At 43.4% G+C, this 22781-nt stretch overlaps 2 protein-coding genes across 5 annotated transcripts; both read right to left on the bottom strand.

Annotated features, from left to right (window-relative positions):
• Window positions 1–473: 473 nt before the first annotated feature.
• On the bottom strand, window positions 474–5314 carry LOC135500328 (transmembrane protein 180-like). 2 transcript variants are annotated; one of them, XM_064791724.1, is made up of 5 exons: window positions 5219–5314; window positions 2908–4042; window positions 2486–2640; window positions 2146–2229; window positions 474–1613 (listed from the first exon to the last, which is right to left on the bottom strand). In XM_064791724.1, exons 2-5 carry the CDS (start codon window positions 3847–3849, stop codon window positions 1322–1324), a joined length of 1473 nt encoding a protein of 490 aa, XP_064647794.1. In that variant the 5' UTR covers window positions 3850–4042; window positions 5219–5314; the 3' UTR covers window positions 474–1321. The 2 variants fall into 2 exon arrangements, with proteins under 2 accessions (XP_064647794.1, XP_064647795.1); XM_064791725.1 differs by lacking the exon at window positions 5219–5314 and adding an exon at window positions 4431–4449.
• A 577-nt stretch (window positions 5315–5891) lies between these two features.
• On the bottom strand, window positions 5892–22576 carry LOC135500303 (sorting nexin-13-like). Of its 3 annotated transcripts, XM_064791688.1 has the most exons (22): window positions 22452–22576; window positions 22149–22267; window positions 21794–21986; window positions 21410–21647; window positions 21015–21122; window positions 20626–20714; window positions 20304–20387; window positions 19875–20016; window positions 19503–19615; window positions 18514–18909; window positions 18140–18278; window positions 17942–17976; window positions 17296–17334; window positions 16081–16198; window positions 15434–15582; window positions 14514–14618; window positions 14178–14288; window positions 13829–13840; window positions 10968–11126; window positions 10437–10660; window positions 9355–9536; window positions 5892–8691 (listed from the first exon to the last, which is right to left on the bottom strand). In XM_064791688.1, the coding sequence occupies exons 2-22, from the start codon at window positions 22265–22267 to the stop codon at window positions 8417–8419; spliced, it is 3030 nt and encodes a 1009-aa protein (XP_064647758.1). In that variant the 5' UTR covers window positions 22452–22576; the 3' UTR covers window positions 5892–8416. The 3 variants fall into 3 exon arrangements, with proteins under 3 accessions (XP_064647758.1, XP_064647759.1, XP_064647760.1); XM_064791689.1 differs by lacking the exon at window positions 13829–13840; XM_064791690.1 differs by lacking the exon at window positions 17296–17334.
• Window positions 22577–22781: the final 205 nt, after the last annotated feature.

Raw genomic sequence — 22781 nt, 5'->3', positions numbered from 1 at the left:
GACCTACTGTGAGATTTGAGAGACCCCTATTGGCGACTTTGTGTAACTTGGTCTTGCCTGCCTAGCTGCTGCCTATACTGTCCCTTTAAAGGGGAACTATGGGTTAAGCGGGCAGCTATTCTCCAATGCCAGAGGTTACGGAGAGTGGCATCGCAATGATCTTCTCGCAGTGGCGGACGTGGGCAATGACTGGTGCCACTGCCTTGGGAATGTAGTGAATGAACTGCGAGCCCTGGGTGATTTCACATGAAATTCTGGACTGTCACTGCAGAAGTAGTCGCCCTATCGGCTTGGATTTCTTGTGCCATGATGGGCAAGGGTTGCAGAGGTGGTTGAATAAGGGCATTACCCCTAATCCAAGATTGCCATAGCCTGCATTGATTCATACCAAAAACCACATGATCAACATTTCAAAACTTGGTTCTTTGCAGGCTTAGCAGGCATCTTGAGATAATTGACAAACAAAAACTAGATACATGTATACATATATTTCCAAGAGATCTATATAATTCCTCTTGTCCATTTCATACCCACTAGTCTAGCTTTTATTTCTCTCCACACATTATTGTTCTGACTGCCAGAAACATATGGCACATTAAGTACAATGAAACAAAGATAACAAACGGGCCGTATTCAACCCTCAGGTGGGGGGGGAGCATAACACCGCTTAACTGTCCCAATCAGCCCTGACATCTGGGGGGCAGTTGTCTCTGCATCCTCGCTAAATAGGGCTTCTGACTTTGTCAGACAAATAACATATTAACATACACAATTTTATGGCACTTGGAATAACAATGCAAACCCCCTTTCCCTTGGTCCGGTTCTTGCTATATAGATCGTGGGTTTTGGAGTCAGGGTGGCTCATTTTGCCACATCAGGCTAGACAAGATCATACTCTATGTAATAATGTGACAGAGAACGTTCAACCTCTGTCTCAGGAATCATAAACCCAGCACCAAGTTACCCACCCATGTCCACCTCATACTAACATCTACAGCATGAAAGTTCCTATATTGCACTACAGAGTGCACTACAGAGTGTACAAATGTACAGTCTCAAAGCAGTTCACATTCATTTGCCACATTGAAAGCCTTTCTGTGAAAACCAAGGAGTGCTGTGCTACACTCAACTGGCCATTTCAGGCCAGCTGAAAGTACTGCACTGACCATCGAGGCATTTTTAATCACAGTTATCGGCCTGCCATCCCCAGAATACATTTTCTTTGAAAAGATATAACATGTAACAAATCTAATGCTTATATTCTTGCTTTCAACCAGTGTTCTTTGCCAGCTCAATGCCTTCATGAATGTCATAGCCGTTTTTAATAAGTGGCTGCCTCCAAGTGTTTAGCATCGACCGTGTGACTGTTACGAATCCTATAGAACGACCAAACAATCAACTGGAGAAAGCCCATGATAACAGGAATAAGACAAGTCAGAAAGAACATGGTATCGAAGAGATCATTCTGCTCTGGACCAACTTTCAACTTTCCATCGCGCAGCTGATTGTAACCGTGTTTGTTGAAGACCATCACCGCAACCATCGGGGGAAACGAATTAGCCGACTTGGTGATGAGAGCGTTGGTTCCGTACACCATGGCGGAGACTGGGTGGCTGAAAGAGGACGCGGAAACTCCTTTATTCATGATCGCAGATATAGTCCGGCCAAAAATATATAGCACCGATTATGTATGAACAACTTTGATGGGACGGTAGTAACAGTTGCGAAATCACAACTATGCTGTTGCAAAGTGTTTTAGTCTCGAGTGTGAATACTGGCGGTTCCGATTGATATAAGGCTCGAGGAAGCTGTTGCAGCTGCTTAACACAATCTGGAGAGTCGTAGATGGGACATGCAGGATTAGGTAGTTATACCAACAGGCTCGAAAGACCACCTAGCTGGGTACGATACTATGTAAGCTGACTGCTTACAGTGCAGAAGTGGAAACTTTCTTCATAGACATTAAAGAGTAAGTAGAAAGCCTTTCTAAATACAGTTTACCTGTGAGACATTTACTCGATATATCACAGGCTCTAATCTACTTACTCTTTAAGTGACTTTGTGCTTTGGCCTTTGCTGTGATTTGAGAGTGACTTTGTGCTTTGGCCTTTGCTGTGATTTGAGAGTGACTTTGTAAGAACTTACCTTCGGCCGTACATGATTCTGTCTTCCTCAATGATGTCAGACAATGGTAAGTTGTAGAGAGCAAATGAAGATGCAGATATCGTACTGAAACATACACAGTAACATATCACGTTAAAGGAGATTGTAGGCAGGAGCTAGGGGTCAATATCCATGGTCTCAAGGTGGTTTTTACCAAAGTCTATCAGGCCTATCGACCAATTCTACTGTACCAATCCATGAAAATGCCAAGGGATGATGCCAGCTGATTCTAAAATCAAAGGCTTGCAGACTTCGGGGCGCTAAAAGGCTATAATCTTATTTAGACTTAGACAACTCATTCCATATGCATCTGTCGACTCACATTTCAATGAGGAAGAAGGCAGCCAGCAGCCAGGTGTGTTCACGTCCTAAGAAGTACATAGTAGCTGCAACTAATATCTGGAGGATGAAGTTACACTTGATGATCCTGTAGTAGCCAACCTTGGCAACAACCGTTGAACCCAGGAATACCGTCAACTGTGTGGAAGGGAGACAAGGTTGAATTAAAAACATAAATACAAAGTAATGATGCGAGAGTTGTGTTTACCAACAGCTCAGCCCATATTGCCACAGAATGGAGACTATGATGGCCAACCTCGAATAGAGAACAACAGTTTAGAGAAGGTTGATGTACGTGATCTACGATGTTGCTATCCTTTCTGAATCTGTTGTGCTCTCAATCCCAATTAAACTACCATGTAAGTATTAAACTGATATCAAGTGTTCATGTCAAGTTAAACGTACCGAGGGTACTACCATGAATGAACCATAGAGGGCACTCCGCCAGAACGATGAGAGGTCTGTCTCCGGTATCAGATAGTTGCAGATGATTCGTGAAAAGTTCCCATTGTATGTTGAACAAAATATGGTCAGGAAGTTTGTTAGAACAAAGCAAACGAAATTCCCGTTCTTCATGATCTGCCACGTTAGTTTAAAATATGCACGCCAGCCAGTTCCACCTGTTCCAGGTTTCACAACCTCCTTGTCGCCATTGACGTCTGGCAGCGTTTGATCGTATTCCGTCAGAACATTGTCGCCAGCGTATCTTAGCAACAGCCATGCTATGATGGCGATGATGATAGTCATGCCTTGAAATGTTCGATAATTTTTCAAATTGGATGAGAAATATTCGGTAACAAATACAGAGAAGTGACCAACAAACGATGCGACCTGGGTGTAGCGGACGAGCCTCATACGATCCTCGGTCTTTTTGGACATCTCCGTAAAGACAGCACACTGCGCTAACAGGACGGAGGTCAAGAGAGCATCCCACATAAACAAAGACACAGTCAAATGAATCCCAATGATGACTGTGTTGGCAGGATCACTTGTCCATGGGAACCATGGGATCAGGAAGGATATCGCCCACAGCAACGCACCATATTTGATGGCTGAACTCCGTGTTTTGAAGCACTCGCCCTGGAAGTTATCCTGCCAGTAACCGAACAGTGGGTCGTTGATAGCGTTCCAGATCATGTAGAGAACCTGACTGGCCTGGAACCAGGACTCTTCAATCTTGTAACGATTCAAGAAGATATTGACGTAGTAGAAACCAAATATGGAGCCCATCATCCCCGAGGCTAAACTGATGAGGGCATAGGCCACAGAGTTCCTGTGGAGTTTGGGAAATGACACCATGGTCGATTTGAAAGCTGACGAAATAAACGGACAATAAATCTTCCTCATTTAATCAGCCAATCACAAAACAGTTAGATTCAGTTAGTTTCAGCAGAAGAAAGTTTGTCCACAATTTGCTTTGCAGTATTTGCAGTGAGAAGCAGCTTTGTCTCATTGGGCCAACTGTGGAGTTGGTTGCACTCACTCATGCACAGGTATCTTTCATCAAGGTGTCTTTTTGAAATGGAAGGATACCTGGTACCTGAAAAGAGAACCAAATATAAATTTTAAGACCACAATATTATGCATTTACGTTGAAGAGGAGGTGTCCTGATAGAGTGACAGTTGGTGTCATATTAGGACAGCTGAGCAAAACCAGGCCATAGAAACTTGTTGCTGCGGCAACAATCGATGGCTCTGTATATCAACAGACATAGACAGGTGCAAAATCTATGTTTCAAAGGCTGAGTTAATAGGCCTACACGTCAATGTCGTCATGGGCTCATCAAGTGGTGCACACCCTTGACTGACCCACACTCGGAGACAGGGAGACAAATTTTCATAAATGTTCACACTTTTAGTATGATTGACACACACACACAGACATGACAGAACACCAAAACGACCAAAGGTTTATTTAGAACTATTACGAGTCCCAATGAATTTCAACTTTAGTGTGTCAGCTCAGTGAGTATAAGTGACCTCGACCATGATCCCGGCCACAATACAGATAATGTCCATACACAGGCCTTAATCAATAAGTGAGGCGCTATATTGATGAATGATTTCTAGCACGCTGAGGCTCTGCGTTCAACATGGTCTATATGGTGGACAGAGCAATTACAGAATCAGAGCCAGCAGCTGCTACCACTATGAATGGTTACTTGAAGCTTGAAAGCTGTATACTTATTTCGTTCATTCAATCTTCTATTTGCCAGCTCTATGTTGTGGGTACGGGTAGACTATAGTAGCAATAGGACTGGTATGAGTAGGCCAAAGCATATTAGCTTACCCTTCTCATAGCACTTTCCTGGCTTATCCCACGATTGTTTAGCCCGATATCCTGCCAACTACACTAGGCTTCAGAGGTTGTGTTCTGTCTGTGTGACACAGAGTCTGACATGCACCTTGTTTTGCTGTGACCAGTGATATAGGCCTACGCATCAAGCATATGCCCGCAAAGGATGGTAATCTATGGTCTTCATTCCCTTGGCCTAAGTTGAAATAATGGAGTATATTTTGAGTCATCCTGTATATAGCCGAACTTTGGCTCATTTATCTACAGTGTATTTTAAAGCATGGTGAGGTGGTAGTTCGGATCCCGGGGTTCGGATCACCTTAAAAACCTGTCTCATCAACAAGTGCATTGAACCTACAATTGTCAACTGCAAAGTAAACATGCATGCATGAAATAACATAAATAATATAACATGCAAACCTTGTCCAAGAGAAAAAACAGCCAGAAACAAGATTTGGAGTTTTCCATACAGTGGATCGACTGTCAATACCGACCACACTGGTATTCCTAGGCTCGTGACTGGACACCGGAAGCCGTTCATGACGAGTGAAATGCCGTCAAGTACCAGTCTCTGTAATGAGTGAATGGAGAAGACTGGTGAAAGAGTCTATTTCCAGGTCGACTTTATCGCCATCTCTCGGTCACTAGCTGAACTTTGCTAGCTATCAAAAACGTACAGGGTGTGCCATGTGCAGCTTCATTTTTGAGTAACTGGTTGTTATGTGACATACGAGATTTTGAGGCCATTATTTTGGCCCTTTCTGGATGTGTAATCTGGATTGGGTGATAACACTTGCCCAATTTGATGGTGGCCATGTTTTTTACTACTAGTTGTACCACTGACATCAGAGTGGTTGTGACTATGTCCTCACTGATCAGGACTTCACTAGACGAAGTGGCAGAGGTGGATGATTCCAGAATGCAAGCAATTAGTAGCCAAATAAACTAGCAGTAATCAAGCAAAACCGGGCATCTGCATGTTAGGCTTTTCTCTTTTATCATCTCTTCTTCGACCAGATCTGGTCAACGTCAAGCCCAGCCCTCATCCTTCCCAATAGAATACATAAATGAAGGCAATATGGAAGTTCCTCTTCATTTAGGATTCATTTATTCTGGTGTATGTATACCTACATAAAACATGATCAATAACTCCAACAACACTGGTCTCAAATTCATCAAAGAAATGGCATTGTGTCCAGGCCACAACCTCACCACTGTCAGGAGAGAATCACCAAAAACAAGCATTTCAATCCAAAAACTAGCAAATTTCCGCAGCCATTTTCAGGCGTTTTTCATGTTCTGTGCAGACCATACTTGAAATAGGCTCTACTACTCTCCTGCCAAAGCTGAGCTACTGTGACAGCCTACTACCACACCACACCAACAAGATCACCCCTTACCCTAGAACAATCGGCTACATGGACATCAATGGTACCATCAGGTATCGCTCTTGGCCAACAAATAAATTATCACATCAATAAGCTGAATTTCACACTTATAGGGAGTTCGGTCCGTTTATACATGGAATGTAGCCACTAACTCTGGCAACCTTACACACCTGTGCTGCTATTCGAAATTTCAATAATGTAAGTACATAAACTTTCACCACTGCCATTAAGTACACTGAACTGTGGCACAGACAAAACCATGTTCATGCACACTGTAGGCCTTTAACTGCAGAATGAATCGCACCTGAATCAGGACCAGTCTTAGGATCACAATCACTGTGGTAGTCCTGTCAAAACTTAGTTTGACTGGACTATATCTAGGATGGAATTATTATGAATACATCTCGCACTAAAACAGGTAACATCTCAATGGAGGCAACACAACACATTAAAATAATCATATCTGACATCTTGATAAATTCTGTAGCACTGGGTAATAAAACTATCATCATGACATGCACAAAACATAGCTTCTATCTATTGCACCCCAAGCTGAAATGTACTGAAAGAGTGAAATGGCCTGGGTTCTTCATGTCAATTTGAAAAACCTCAACCTCTGCCACTGGCGCTGTAGTAACTACCTTGTGTTTGACAGGCAGGAACACTGATCTATCAAAGATGCCAACACACACTGGCTATGACGGTGCAGCCTGTGACAAGTCCAGAGGTGGCTGCCTATCAAGCCAAAGCAGCACTAGCAACGCCCCCAAGGCGGAGGTTGTAAATAAATTTCATAGGACAAACAACAACAGCATCTAAAAATAGACTATGAGCTTTGAACAAACTAACACCCCTTGCCAATTAATACAATGATATCAGGACTCCTAGTGGAGTCATTTATACTCGATGCACAGACTGTCATAAATAAGGCTGTTTATATGTGTAACACTCAAGACAAACTGACACATAAAGCCCCCACAAATAACCCATGTTACTAGAAGCCCATCACCCAGGATTTCAGCTGACGGTCCAAAGTCAGCGATAAGTCAAGTTCCAAGCTGGACCATGTTGTGGATAACCCACTGCTCCCTAAGGACATCAACTCCGAGAGAGCCTTCTGACCCTGATGATGATCAATAATCCCAAGTACAGACCTGCTTTGACAAGACTCAAAATGCAACAAATCACTCCGATAATAAAAACAGATGATTGTTTCGAGGACCCCTAATAGATTGTCTATGACACATATTTTGTTCAATAATATTAATGTACATTATATACATATACTGATGCTGATATATACAGAGTTCTACACTAACCAGTTTACATGAAGTGAGTTGGGATGCCAAATCATCCAAATGCAACAAGAGCCTCCATATTTTGATGGACAAATTTTGAAGTCTTTGGAAATTTCAATCAAAGTGATTCATCAAATCCTTTACTGTTTTATACCAAACACACTCAAAAGCCACGACATCACAACGGCATTATTCCAATTTGGAAATACAATTTGCCATCAAATTTATGATTTGTGAGCAAGTATTCATCTCCAGACTTCATCCCACCAATCCCCGTAGAGCAAACAAGTACAAGATGACCAATTAATATCACATAGAGTTTCTCCATCACCCATTACCAGCACACGCAGCTCCCTGTTATCAATGTGTTAAATCACTTGGTCATTGGAAAATCATTATTAATCTCAAACTAAAACATTACACCCATAACAGGCAGGACATGAAAGCTTCAACATCATAAAGCACAACCTGAATTTAGTCACACAAGACATTTCAGAAAACAAGTCAAATAATGGAATGAATGAATTTAAGCATTTTCAGTCAAGTTTAGCATGGCAATGTACACTTCACTGGTAATGATTTGATGGACAGAGGCATGATCCTGGGATATCAGCTGATAATGATTTGATGGACAGAGGCATGATCCTGGGATATCAGCTGATAATGATTTGATATCAGCAATCAAGCACCACCACATCATCAGTACCTCAATCTGAAGTCTTACAGGACAGAGGGTTGACAGAGGAGAGTTTCTACCATCTTGGCCTCACAAGAAGATCACTCAGACAGATGGTTCAATCACTCAGCATTACTGCTTCCACAGTGGGATCTCTTTCAAAGGACCATCACGCTTTGACCTCGCTCCATCCCCCCAAGGCCTGATCAAGCCCAGGCAGTATTTAATAAGCCAACACAGCATCGTAAGACAACAATCATCGCTTCGTCTTCTTGTTTCTGATTCTCGTCCCTGATTTGTTGCTGTTTGACCGGCGGCCATCTTTAGCATTTTCTGTTTTCACACGAGGAGACTGGGAATGAATTTTGTGGAACACATCCTGGAATTTATTTTCTGGGAATAAAGTTTCCATGAATCCCTCGAGAAACACGTAAACAAGTCGTTTATTCAACGTTTTGTGTTGAAATAAGTTGAAAACTCGCTGAACACCGAGACGCGTTGATTCTGAGCCCATCAATGTCTTAATCTCATCTGAAGACATAAAAGGAATTTCATTAATTGCATTCCAATTAAAGCAATCCGAATATGCAAACATTTTGTTTACATCCACCAGAGTAGATCTATCCGGCCTCCCGTTGATCCCAGCTGAGGTTCACATGCATAGAAGAAGGCATTATTCACCTCAAAGCAATCATATTGATAAGAGCTTATTGCTCCGTGCATCTTCCTTAGCATAATGTTTACACTCATTAGATCTGAATGCCCGTTGACTTAGTTGACCTACCCACCTGAGACATTGCCTAGTTGATCTGCCCACCTGAGACATTGCCTAGTTGATCTACCCACCTGAGACATTGCCTAGTTGATCTACCCACCTGAGACATTGCCTAGTTGACCTACCCACCTGAGACATTGCCTAGTTGACCTACCCACCTGAGACATTGCCTAGTTGACCTACCCACCTGAGACATTGCCTAGTTGATCTGCCCACCTGAGACATTGCCTAGTTGATCTACCCACCTGAGACATTGCCTAGTTGACCTACCCACCTGATATATTGCCTAGTTGACCTACCCACCTGATATATTGCCTAGTTGACCTACCCACCTGAGACATTGCCTAGTTGACCTACCCACCTGATATATTGCCTAGTTGACCTACCCACCTGATATATTGCCTAGTTGACCTACCCACCTGATATATTGCCCAACATCTTGGCTTTGCACACGACCCGAGTTCGCATCTTTGTGTTATGATCTCTGATTGAGCGTATCTCTGCCGGTACCCCACACGGCCACAAGGCGTCTCTCAAAGCCTTCACATACTCCGCCACCTGTTCTGATGATGTCAACCACTCGACATGATCAACTATTTTTCTGAAAAATAAATGAGTCAGCATAAAAGTTTAATGTGAGAAATGTATTCTGCCAGTGCCAGCTCCTGTCTAGTACAGGGCATCCTGCCAAGCCTTCAAGTATGTGATAATGATAAGAATTGTAAGGCCTCTATAGCACTAAACCCAAAGCAGCTTTATCCCTCAAAGCCCTTCTCATTATTAGCCCAGCTTTTGGCCTGTACATTCTGGATTCACGCTCAGCATCCTGGGCAGTATCACATGTATAAGCACCAGTACTCAGCACTGAGGACTGGGCTTTCTGGGCAGTATCACATGTATAAGCACCAGTACTCAGCACTGAGGACTGGGCATTCTGGGCAGTATCACATGTATAAGCACCAGTACCCAGCACTGAGGACTGGGCATCCTGGGCAGTATCACATGTATGAGCACCAGTACTCAGCACTGAGGACTGGGCATTCTGGGCAGTATCACATGTGTAAGCACCAGTACTCAGCACTGAGGACTGGGCATTCTGGGCAGTATCACATGTATAAGCACCAGTACTCAGCACTGAGGACTGGGCTTTCTGGGCAGTATCACATGTATAAGCACCAGTACTCAGCACTGAGGACTGGGCATTCTGGGCAGTATCACATGTATAAGCACCAGTACTCAGCACTGAGGACTGGGCATTCTGGGCAGTATCACATGTATAAGCACCAGTACTCAGCACTGAGGACTGGGCATTCTGGGCAGTATCACATGTATAAGCACCAGTACTCAGCACTGAGGACTGGGCATCCTGGGCAGTATCACATGTATAAGCACCAGTACTCAGCACTGAGGACTGGGCATCCTGGGCAGTATCACATGTATAAGCACTGAGGACTGGCACTGATATTTTGCCATCTCAAATGCAGAGAGATGGGCCACTCACCTATTGATCATGTCTCCAAATGTGGCCTTGATAATCTGTCTGAGTATGGGAACGATCCGTCTCCGTAACCATTGGTTACGATGCTTCAGGTCGAATACCTCATCCATGAGTAGCAACATGATTCGGAGTGGAATATTATCATCATCGTCGATGTCGATTGCTGCACCAACTTTACCACTGTCTAATAGCTCCTTTGTAGTGGACATGTTTGGTGCGTTGGGACCCTGACAATGGAAATGAAGAAATGGAGGCTCAAATAATCTTGATGACTATTCCAAGGCTGATGTGTGAGGAGCTAGTTAAGAGCCAATGATAACTCGTTTCAGTGATTTCATGTATTACATGCCTTGGTGGCAGAAACTGCTCTCTCGCTCACCAAATTTTGACCGGAGCAATGCTGTCAGCCAATCATGGCCTTTTGGACGGGTTCGGCTACAAAGAGTATGCAGTCGTAAGCCAGTTCCTGTTGGTCGCTTTTGGAAGCTGCGTTCATCAGGGCCAGTTAACAGATCTGAAGAATTCTAAATGTACCTTGAATAACTTTCCAAACCCACCCACGACGTTGCCCGGGATGCCTTTGATACCGTCCGACACCTTCGTAACACCATCCACGAAGTTCTCTGGCACCGCTTTGACCGCATTGCCGACGTTCCTCACGGAATTCTTGAGCGGATTCACCAGTGTGTCCATCTGAAGACAAAGGTAACTTGATGAGTTCACGAAAGCTTCTTCATGAAACAAGAAACATTTGCTCCTGTTCAAATGAAAGTTTTTTCTTGAGTTGACAGTTTCAGTTTTTATAGTGGCTTTGCACAGCCTAGTAAGAGTGTGTTTTTTACTGTTCTCAACAAGTTCAATGCTGTTCGTAATAAATAAAATGATTTTGAACAAACTGGTTCAAACAAAATCCGTTCTCCAAAAACACAGATTTTCTTTTTGTATCGTACTTTTGAAAGACTAGAACACAGAAGTAAAAGACACACATTGGATGCCATGCGCATGAGGTTTAGATGAAGATTTCAATGTTAGACACACAACACACCAAGGCTAAAGAAACTACCTCTCATTCACAAGAGCTACTTAAACGATACTGAAATAGGCAACATTGGTCAGCTCCACCTTGAAAAGCCAACACGGGTGCACAATCCTGGCGACCTTCTACCACAAACACGTCTTGGTACGACCTCTTTTCATTTCCAGAAGATTCTTTAACCCTTCACCCCTTTATCTACAAGTAATTACTGAGTGCAGACAGACAGTGTCAGTTCAAACATTTCACAAGTTGAAATCGCCAAGTGTGTAACATGCAACAAGCATAGTGACAACGTCTGTCAGGCAGACCAAACCCTAAGTCAGCGTCACCAACAAATCATGTCAGCAAATAGTTTAAGGCACTAACGAGACTAACAAACGCCAGATTGATGAGAAGTTCCGAGGCTAAGTCCTCATCCTGAAGTTAAAACATATCTCACAACCAAAATATGATAAAAAGCATTGTCTTGTATTGTGGACTTGCATGACATGGGTGGACTGATGCCAGGAAGTCTAACAGAGCCATTCACAGGTGACACCTGGTGCAATCCATCTGACATTACAAGCCTCATGTCCCCCATTACGTCATGCAAGTCACCCAGAGCCTCTTCATTCTGAGACACCCTGTAGACACTGTTAATACCACACAACAATTAAATAATTAGTTGTGCATCATGAATTATCAAGGTCTCTAGTCGCAATTCCCTCTTGGTGTCACATGACCTCATATATAAGTGAATTCAAGAGGTGCTGCGATGTCACATGACCTCATAGTGAAGCCAAGAGGTGCTGCGATGTGAGTGTAACCCTTGATTGGTCAATACACACAGGTGCTGTGTCTACACTTGATCGACATCAATACAAAACTGTGAAGAACAATGAATTGTGATGTTGACAGTATTTTAACCTGTGGTAATTATTGGCATCCAAAGTTCTGTCATTGTGAAAGCGACCAAATGTTTGAAGAGTTTACTCCTGAAAGGCGTATCCTTAAACAGCAGAGTCCATGACCAATATTCACAATTCACAAATAAAGATGGTGAATTGAACCATCAACTACATCAACTTGACATAGTATTCCACATTTCCTCATACACCACAGGAATAAACTCATCAATTCATTCTCATCATTTTAGTTTTACTAGACACGATATTGTTAATACTAAACAAGAGAGGGTTAATGCAGCCAAATCATTGGATTCACAACAGACCATAACAAAGACCGGTAGGGACATTCTGGGTAAGACCAATGCAGCATTCTTCAATAAATCAAAAGGCCCATTCGTCTCCTGTGGATCACTTGCCTGAAACCGTTGATCAAAAAACACTATTTCTAGCTTTTTGGAAATGATGGTCATTTGAATTGTACGACATCATTTAATATGATTTGGTTGCACAACAGTGTACCACATGGACGAAAGGCCCTGGAGTTGTTCACTACAGCAGTGGCCCAGTGGTGAACTACAGGAGTGGCCCAGTGGGAAATGTCTGTAGCCACCAGGATCATGAACTAGAAGTTAGAAAAGGTAGGCAGTAACATACCCTAGAACTAGAAGTAAACAACTATTGAAAATAGGGGCCAGAACCGAATGGTCATTCCACCAAAAAAGCATGAACAAAATGTTTAATCTAACAAGCCCTACATGAAACCATCAAGCATTTCACTACGACGGCCTATCTAGTGCATGATGACGCTCACTACAGCATCAATACATGGCAGGAGGTCATTGCTGTACACAGATCACTGTATGTCATGACACACCAGACCAACCAGTAGTGAACCCCCCCCCCAGAAGTCTTGTGCATTACAACACCAGGCACAACACACACCAGACCAACCAGTAGTGAACCCCCCCAGAAGTCTTGTGCATTACAACACCAGGCACAACACACACCAGACCAACCAGTAGTGAAACCCCCCCAGAAGTCTTGTGCATTACAACACCAGGCACAACACACATCAGACCAACCAGTAGTGAACCCCCCCAGAAGTCTTGTGCATTACAACACCAGGCACAACACACATCACTACATCTTGAACTTCAGTGACTCATAGACACAAGGCAGACCGGACAATCTCATTGGTTTTTGATTAGGCTAGTTCAGGGCTGGCACACGTCTCAACATGATGTCAAACAGCCCAGAACCAGCCTTATTGATACAAAAACGACCAAAGCAGTGTCAAATCTTTTTGATTAGGCTGGTTCAGGGCTGGCTAGCACACATCACATCACATGATGTGGCCCAGAGCCTTTTTGAGACATACATGGTCAAAACGTTTTTCAATTGACCTGCTTTTTGCATGAGTGTTCGGACAACCTTGTCATGATCTCCACAGCAAGCGAGCCCACACCTATTACCTTATTCGGTTCCTTGTGGGGTGAGAAATCAGAAAGGAAACCATAATGAAGAATTGATGAAAATGAAAACTATGAACTGTCTAACTTTTGATACCAAATAACAAAATCAAATTTTCTGACAAAAAAAGAGCTCATGCTTACACCTGACTGTAGGACACATAATGAGAGAAAAAGTTGGTGAGAATTCAATTATATTCAGAAATGTGCAGTAAGTCACGTCAAAAGCTACTTTGTCAAGAAATGACTGGTATGCTTAGCCACCTTGCAACCCATTGACGAGGCCAGCGTGACATTTCTTGCACAGAATCATCCTATGTTCCCTGTCCCTTTCAAGTGTTAGGATAGTTACCTTCCTCACAAACTCACTCTTGCCCTTCTCCCAAGCTACTGGGTCTAAGAACTGAGCCAGGAAGTCTTGAAGGCCTGGCGTGGAAGCAACAATCTTGGGATGAAGTAACGTCTGCAAGAAAGAGATGATGCCATGATAGATTGATGCATAGGTAATATTGTAACATGCCATCACAACATCAAGCAACTCCCTGCTCAAACAAGGGGGGCATATTGCTATGAACAACTGAAGACATTGAGCTCATATCCTACCGTGACTAACCAGCAATTCAACTCTCAAGGTGCGTGGTCATGCCAATGTCTCCACCAATCACTTCATAACACTGCCCCCACTTACCTGTAAGTAACCATCTAAGTCCTTTCGTCGTCGTTCTAGGAACTCCTTATTCATGTTGTTGAACGCCTTCTTGCCGGGAAACGTCAGAGTGCTCAACTCGTCATACTGAAATAGCAACATAACAAACATCAGTTTTGACTTCATTTGTTATGTTATGATGGAACTAATAGTTTGGGCGTCAAGTCCTCCATCCCAGAACACGCTGAAGACTTCACAGAATGGAGATGTCTGTGTTCACTAATGTCTTCAAAGAAACTAACAAGCAGAATCACCCCCGTATTCGGAAGAGTGAATTCAGCAGCCATGGTATTTCTAACAGGACAATAACGTAGGGCAGAGATCTGAGAGATCCTCCACAACTAGACCAGAATCAACAAGGATGGACGGGGTTAGTATGAAGAGTTAGATTATGAGGTTGTGAAGATGATAGGTTTAGATGTTAGAAACACAAAGAATAGAGATCAAGGGGAATCATTTGAGGAGACCCTAATACTCTCACCTTCACGTTGTAGTTTTTGGAGATATACTTATTGATTTTCTGTAAATTTGATGATACTGGATGTTATAGCAATCTTGTCAAGGGGTATCGGCTCAGATATATCCTGCCATATGTTGTTTGGTTTGGCTTATCACAGACATTGACCTGGCTCTATGGAAAAGCCATCAGAGATAATGTAACGTTAAGAAGAAGAAGGATTAGGCTTACTTTGGACAGATGTATGTTGTCACACATCAGCCGGTCATGCGCATAATGATATTGAAGATAATATTAACTCAGTCCACATTCCATGTTTCCTTGCTTCACCTGGAGACGAGGTTCAAGCCCTACCGAATCTGGTTTCTAACGTCTCCTAAAGATCTCTACTGACAACCTTGAAATCAATACAGTGTTAAAGCCATCTCAACTCAGGCTGACCTACCCGTTCCTTTATACTGAGATGGAGATCATGGAAATCGCTATAACGACGGTAGACGTTCCACACCTCTTCCGAGCCATCGTAGTTAGTCTTGGTCACTGTGACGGCGTAAAGTGCAAACTCCTTCTTTGTTGCATCGTCCTTTGCAATACCTGGAAACACAACCACATCACTCCTTGTAAGGACAGTCTCTTACTAGTGCACCATCAACTGGCAACATGGCCAATGTTGGCCAAAGTGTAGACCGACAAGAGCCCATGGTTTAGATCACCTGTAGATGTGACACTGTACTGCTCTCAACCATCGGGGCACCAGAGATGCTAACCTTCACGAGCCTCGATTAGGCCCCATACAAGCATTACCTACAGCACTGAGATCAGGCCTGTTGGTTGACCAAGGCACCAGTGAAGAACTGATCTTCTGGTGAGAAAGTGGCTGGCCGTACCTGTTTGTGTAATCCTAGCTGTTATATTGAACCAGCCGTACCTGTTTGTGTAATCCTAGCTGTTATATTGAACCAGCCGTACCTGTTTGTGTAATCCTAGCTGTTATATTGAACCAGCCGTACCTGTTTGTGTAATCCTAGCTGTTATATTGAACCAGCCGTACCTGTTTGTGTAATCCTAGCTCTTATATTGAACCAGCCGTACCTGTTTGTGTAATCCTAGCTGTTATATTGAACCAGACGTTCTTAGGGGCAGTGGGCGTGGTGACCTCCGTTGATGATAAACTGTCACAGGATGAGACGGATGCCACGTCTTCTGTTGACTGAAACAAGGTGAAAGACAGACATCACCACAAAGTGAGCATGGAAACGAGTTGGCCATGGATATTAAGAGTACTGTTGGATCTCTCATTTTGAAAGTCCCAAGGATTGCAAGGCCAGGATATCAATGTTTTGTGACCTCTGCAGGATCACTGGATTAAGTAACAATAGTATTCAGCCCTGCATGACCATGTTCCGACACCAGTAGAAGCAGACAAACACATCAGCCACGACCAGGAACCTGTCAGCCTGCCACTAACATCAAAGCACATATATGGCTTCTTCATAACTGCACTGGGTTCTTTTTGGCAACTGCCGAAATAGCGTATTTTGAGTTCAACAGAAAAACTTTGAAAAATTGTTGAACACGTAAATAAACCAAAAAATGATCAAAACATGTGAACTAGAGTAAGTTAAGAATGGACAGGCATGACCAGGAGAACTAGGTATCAAGACAGACAGGAGAGAGAGTCACCACGCAATCTGCACTGTAACATAAACAGAGATTTTCCCCACATGCTGTCCATAGCCCATGCACAAGTCCACCAAGCAGACACTAGACAAGTCTCAGAGTGCCACCAGTGGGACAAACATGGCTTCCAACAACTTCTATACTGGGCAAAGCAAATATCCATCTCGTTAAAACTTCACAGCAATTTCAAATTCAACACCAACTATAGGCAGACCCTAAAGTAGCTTAGGTTAAGGTCAACTCAACTTGGCCTGCTACGATGTAGCAAATTTGATTGATAAGAGAATGAAGTGACTAACCGAGGGCCAGCTACAAGGTGCCCTTCTACAGTATGGACGTTCCCGTGGACCAACGTGCAGGTGTTTATAGCCACTCTTGAGAAACAAAGGTGCACCAAGCCAGAACACATAGCTCACCACCCAGAAGCCCTTGGCATTCCTCATTCTAACACACAGCAATGTGGCATGGATTATACACAGGGCCTTGTTTCTGGCTTCATGCACAGTGCTTTTCCAGAGTTACAAAACAAAATGAGGAAAAATTCATGATGCAACAAAGGTAAACAAACAAGTTAGTGAAAAACTGACCAACTGCCAAATCCTCAAAGCTAACCATGACAGGACTTACTTGGTTATGGTACATTATATTATGTAAATCTTTAAGCTTCTGAAACAGAACAGGACTCAGTACTGATGAAAAAAGCTTCAAGTCACTCATACTCAACATGGTTCCATTACAACTCAGACCAAAGCTTCAAGTCACTCATACTCAACATGGTTCCATTACAACTCAGACCAAAGCTTCAAGTCACTCATACTCAACACGGTTCCATTACAACTCAGACCAAAGCTTCAAGTCACTCATACTCAACATGGTTCCATTACAACTCAGACCAAAGCTTCAAGTCACTCATACTCAACATGGTTCCATTACAACTCAGACCAAAGCTTCAAGTCACTCATACTCAACATGGTTCCATTACAACTCAGACCAAAGCTTCAAGTCACTCATACTCAACACGGTTCCATTACAACTCAGACCAGAACAAGCTCAACTTATAACCTGTATTCAATGTGTTAAGGGTTGTTCTCATTATCATCAGTGGTACAATTCATCAATACATGTATCACTTTCACCACACCAGTCTTATACTCTCCCTGATCTACAACCAGTATGCACTGGTCAACTGGAGCTCAATTTGGCCCAGGAATCATCAGAGTATAACACACCACACTCATTCCATCAATCCCACTGAAGATGAAGGCATACTCACTGCGTGTAAACTACTTGTTTTGGACGAGAGTGACTCTGAAATCAGACAAGAGAGAGACCTATAAATGAGGTGCATGTCTGGCCGAGGGACCATCCTAGTTAAACACCACTGGGTTGGCAGGTCTAGGTGTTCTACATTCACCCTCCGAGGCAGTACATGGACAGGTCAATGATGACTCTTATGAAAAGAAGGTCTTACCATCATCTGTGGTCCCAAAGTCTTCTGTATCTGAGCGGTTGCCGTCCTGAAGCAGGTCAAGTTCAGCGAGGAGTTTGATATACATTTGACTCTTCTGGAATGCGAGGAAGTACTTATCTTCTTGGAGAATGTCCGCAACCTGCAACAAAACCATCATTCAAGTGGAGGATTCCCAAGTTGGCACAACTTACTTTGTTTGTTACTCTCGTCCTCGCTCTCATTGGCAAAGATAGGCAAGACCTCAACGTGTACAGGGAATGTGTCCAAGGCTAAGTCAGACCCAGTTCCCTGGGGACCACCAATCAGACCCACCTAAAGTCACCCTTTAAGAGCGCTGGTTGCAAGCGACAAGCTGTAAGAATACAAACACAAACCCTTGCTTGAGCTTCTTCAAACACCTCATCATCAATCGGACCATTTTTAATCCGCTGCAACGTCCGTTTGACGAGATCACTGTCCAACTTAATGCGCTGTGTCGACTTCTCAGATAAGTACTGGTCATAAATCACCATCGCCATTTCACGCAAATTCTCCACATCAGGTTCTAATGTGTTTCCATTTATGAGTTGTTTGATGCGTGCATTGTTCATCTGTTGTTCCATGGTGAGGCGGAAACCATCCGCGTTGAAATAGAAACTGAGATAACCACTGGCGCCGATACTCGTTAGGAACTCCATGAAGCAATCAAGGGCAACGTTGTTGTTGAGCACGACATCGAACGGGAGACTGTAGAGACGTTGGCCGCGAGCCATCAGTTTGCTCACATCAAGCTGAAACAACAAGGCCAAGCAAAATAGTAAATGGAACAGGGTGTATTGTAGTTATAACTCCATCACAACCAATATGAGAACTGCAATAGAAGTCAATCTGTAATTGAATTGTAGGATATCTTTACAATGTACATCTTGACATCTCTCAATGCAGATGGGACAGATCAATGTAATAGAACTGATCAGCGGTGGCCCACTTAATGACCAGCGGTGGCCCACTTAATGACCAGCGGTGGACCACTCAATGACCAGCGGTGGACCACTCAATGACCAGCGGTGGACCACTCAATGACCAGCGGTGGACCACTCAATGACCAGCGGTGGACCACTCAATGACCAGCGGTGGACCACTCAATGACCAGCGGTGGACCACTCAATGACCAGCGGTGGACCACTCAATGACCAGCGGTGGACCACTCAATGACCAGCGGTGGACCACTTAATGACCAGCGGTGGACCACTCAATGACCAGCGGTGGACCACTCAATGACCAGCGGTGGACCACTCAATGACCAGCGGTGGACCACTCAATGACCAGCGGTGGACCACTCAACGCAATAGAACAGAATTCAAGCACTTCTCCTGACACCCACCCCTGATGCCTCGGTGATGAATTCATCCGTCCCGTCGTGAATTCTCTGGATCCTCAACTCACACGCCTCCTTGACATGGATCAAGCTGCCAAGCTGGGCTTTGATTACAATATCTGAAACAGAATTAGAATCATTTACAAATACTGCTCAACTTGTCATTCACCTCTCCTGCCTGTCTCCAACTCAGCTGTCTGTATGTCAGTAAAGCAAAACATCAGGAGTGATAGGCCTGACCACATCACTATAAACAGAAACAGAGGGGAGGAGGGTCTGAGACATTATGGTTGTTCTGTTCATATCTTCTAATATAATCCAGATGAGAGCAGGGCCAGGTGTTCAGCCTGCACGTCACGGAGTGTTATAATCTCATACCATCCTCGCCACCCGTGTCCCGTGACCTTTGGCGTGCGATGTCAAGGTCGACCTTCTCTTTGACAGCCTGAAGCTCCTCTATAGAGTCAGACATCTTTATGATGGCCATGAAGGTTTCGTTGGTGAATGTTGTCTCTTTACACTGCAAAGAAAAGCCGCATTTATAGGTAAGCTTTATGTGGTTGGTGGATATCCTTCAGTGCTTTCACCCTCCAACACCGCCTTTCCAGACCCCAAGGCCTGGCAGAGATAGCTCAATAAGGTTTTTAGACCAGAGCCTGCTGCCAATGAACCACAAACAGTACAATGGCATCTCTCTTATCAGAAACTGATAGAAATGAAAGCTTATGTCTTGAGGCCTGAACTCAGAGATGTTCAGAACCAATTTCAGTCAGGGGCACTTCATTTCAACGATCCTGCCAAACTTACCAGCCAAGCTATAGTTTGATTGACATAGTCAGGGTCCGACACCAACTCGATGGTAGGAAGGAATATAAAATTCACGAGAATTTCCTGGAATGATAAACAACGATGTGAAAGTCGCACATCAACGAGGGGATTACGAAGGGTCACCTTGGTGCATCTACAGACACTACTTTAATCTCAGGGAGATTGGTGTACCACACTCAGCAGCAGGCCGGCTACCATTACTTACTAAGTGAATGTCTGCTGCAGAGCTGAAGACTCGTCAGACAAAGCCTTGCTCTGTAACCACCTTAAGGTCATGAATCCCTACCAAGCACATACTTACGCGCAGAATATAGCGGAATGGTTTGTTGTTGAAGTCATCAGGCGGGAGCAGAAGAAATAGTAACACTTCACTCAGATCTTGTAAATATTCTGAAGAGAGACAAGGTAGATGCTAATCAAGCAGGACAATGAGGTCTGCCACGAGTTAAGCACTCTAGCCACCACGCTACCAGGCTCCTTATTGCTACATTCAGTCAGACCTGGTCAACTAGTTCAATGAGCACTCAGGTAACAACTGGTACTAAATGAGGGTGACAAATTACCTGTCACATCACAGCTTCCTCGTTCGCTACCTACTCAACGGAGACACCAAGTCAGAGCTGATTTTCCCATCCATGCCAGCCAGCTCCAAACTTTATGAGAGAATACTACAGCTCTGGTGAAACTTACGCCTTTCATGTTCCCTATCAGTACAGATCATGTCACGTGTGATGTTGTCCTCCATGTCCACCTCGAGGTCAAAGAAGATTGACTCCAGGTCTGCTGGCGGTTTAGATTCTGAAACATAATGACTTGATACTTGACATGCTATTCCAAGACGGCATATTTATTTGGCAATAACTGGTGTCAACCACGACAACAGTCATAAGTGCTGTAACCTTTCAGCAACAACTTCAAGAGGAAGATAAACAAAATGAATAGAGATGGTCCATAATGACTTGGCTGGTGTCCTAGGGTTCACTAGGATTCCACTGTCAGCAAAGCTTGGCTCAGTTTGTCGTTTATGAGCTTCTGCCTAATATCAACTACGGGCATGGTGGAAGATAACAACCATACTGTCTTACCATCTTTTCTATATATGGCCACTTTTTCCTGTGATCGTCTGTAGAGACGGAGATGTGATGCAAAATCATCTACAAGTCTTGTTGTAAAATATGGCACCCATTCAACCTGCTTGGATCGTTCAGAAAATGCAATGATAACACGTTGCATCGTTAGGCGAATATCGTGAGGGAAACTCTCGTGATCGCTAATCTTTCTGTACCAGGACTTGATATAGTCTCGGAATAGATAGAACAGTACCTGAAAAATCACATCACAAACGCATGCATTAGATACTATGTAACACCTTCTTCATTATCAACTTGTAGGCCCTATTCATTTGAGACAAAATTTACTCCACTTTTTAACAAGTATATTCTTGATGTTAAACCAAGCCTAGGCCCTACCTCTTGTAAAACTTCATCTATAATATTTGCACCAGTCAAGCGTTTGTCTGTTTTATATTTAGTCTGAGCTGATCTAACTTCCTGTACGAGCTTCTTGATGCCAATGTCTGGTTTCGGCAGTCGTTGGTATTTCGATGTCAACTCTTCTTCTTTGAGTTTGGTCATGCCGTGAAGATGGAAAGCTACCACCGCCCTGGAATTACAACACAAGTAATAATTTACAGATTTGATATCTTTTATGGACACACAGAACAAGAAGATACAGCGAACTGTGAAACTAAAGCCAACTATGGTGTAAGTTTTGGGTACTTGCATTTTTTTTTTTGCAAGAGAATAAACAAATGTCAAATCTTACCCGAGTATCAGAGCAAGGCCATAAAGTGCCAGGTAGAACCCTCCATGAAGACCAAAGGTACCAAGGAACAGTAGCATCCCGAGGATTACCCAACCAAACGTGCCGTTCTGCACTTTCATCTGAAAGAAACACAAATTCAATAGCTTATTTTTTACGATCTCAAGATCAATCGAGATCACAGAGAAGAGAGATCAGATGAGATGGGGCCAGAGGATGCCAGAAAATATGCATGCAAAAATCATCTATTTTCTTTCGTTTACAACTCATTTCAACCAAATAAACAACGCCTATTTTATCGTCTACCTTTTGTTTTTAATGTCACGACACCATAACTGATAATTTTGCCACGAAATAAGGTATTTGCGCTGTCAAAACGGAGGGAGTTTCCTCTAAACTTTTACGGACGTCCACCATTCGTGGTACTTCTGTGTCTATCGGATCACGAAAAGTGAAGAAGTAGTATCAAAGGTCTCGTTAGGGAGTTTTTCCCAAATGTACGCGATGATGACGTGCCCCATTAACAGGACGTAACATCTATTTTAAAATGCGTTTCCAAAGTGAATGCATGAGGACAACCCATTTGTGTCGTATATCACTGGAAACGCCCGATTCCCCTGATTCTGCAGGATGTTA

This window comes from Lineus longissimus, chromosome 16 (genome assembly GCF_910592395.1).
Source record: "Lineus longissimus chromosome 16, tnLinLong1.2, whole genome shotgun sequence".
In the NCBI taxonomy this organism is placed as follows: domain Eukaryota; kingdom Metazoa; phylum Nemertea; class Pilidiophora; order Heteronemertea; family Lineidae; genus Lineus; species Lineus longissimus.
The sequence above is the reverse complement of the archived record's forward strand: the minus strand, read 5'-3'. Positions and strand labels throughout refer to the sequence as shown.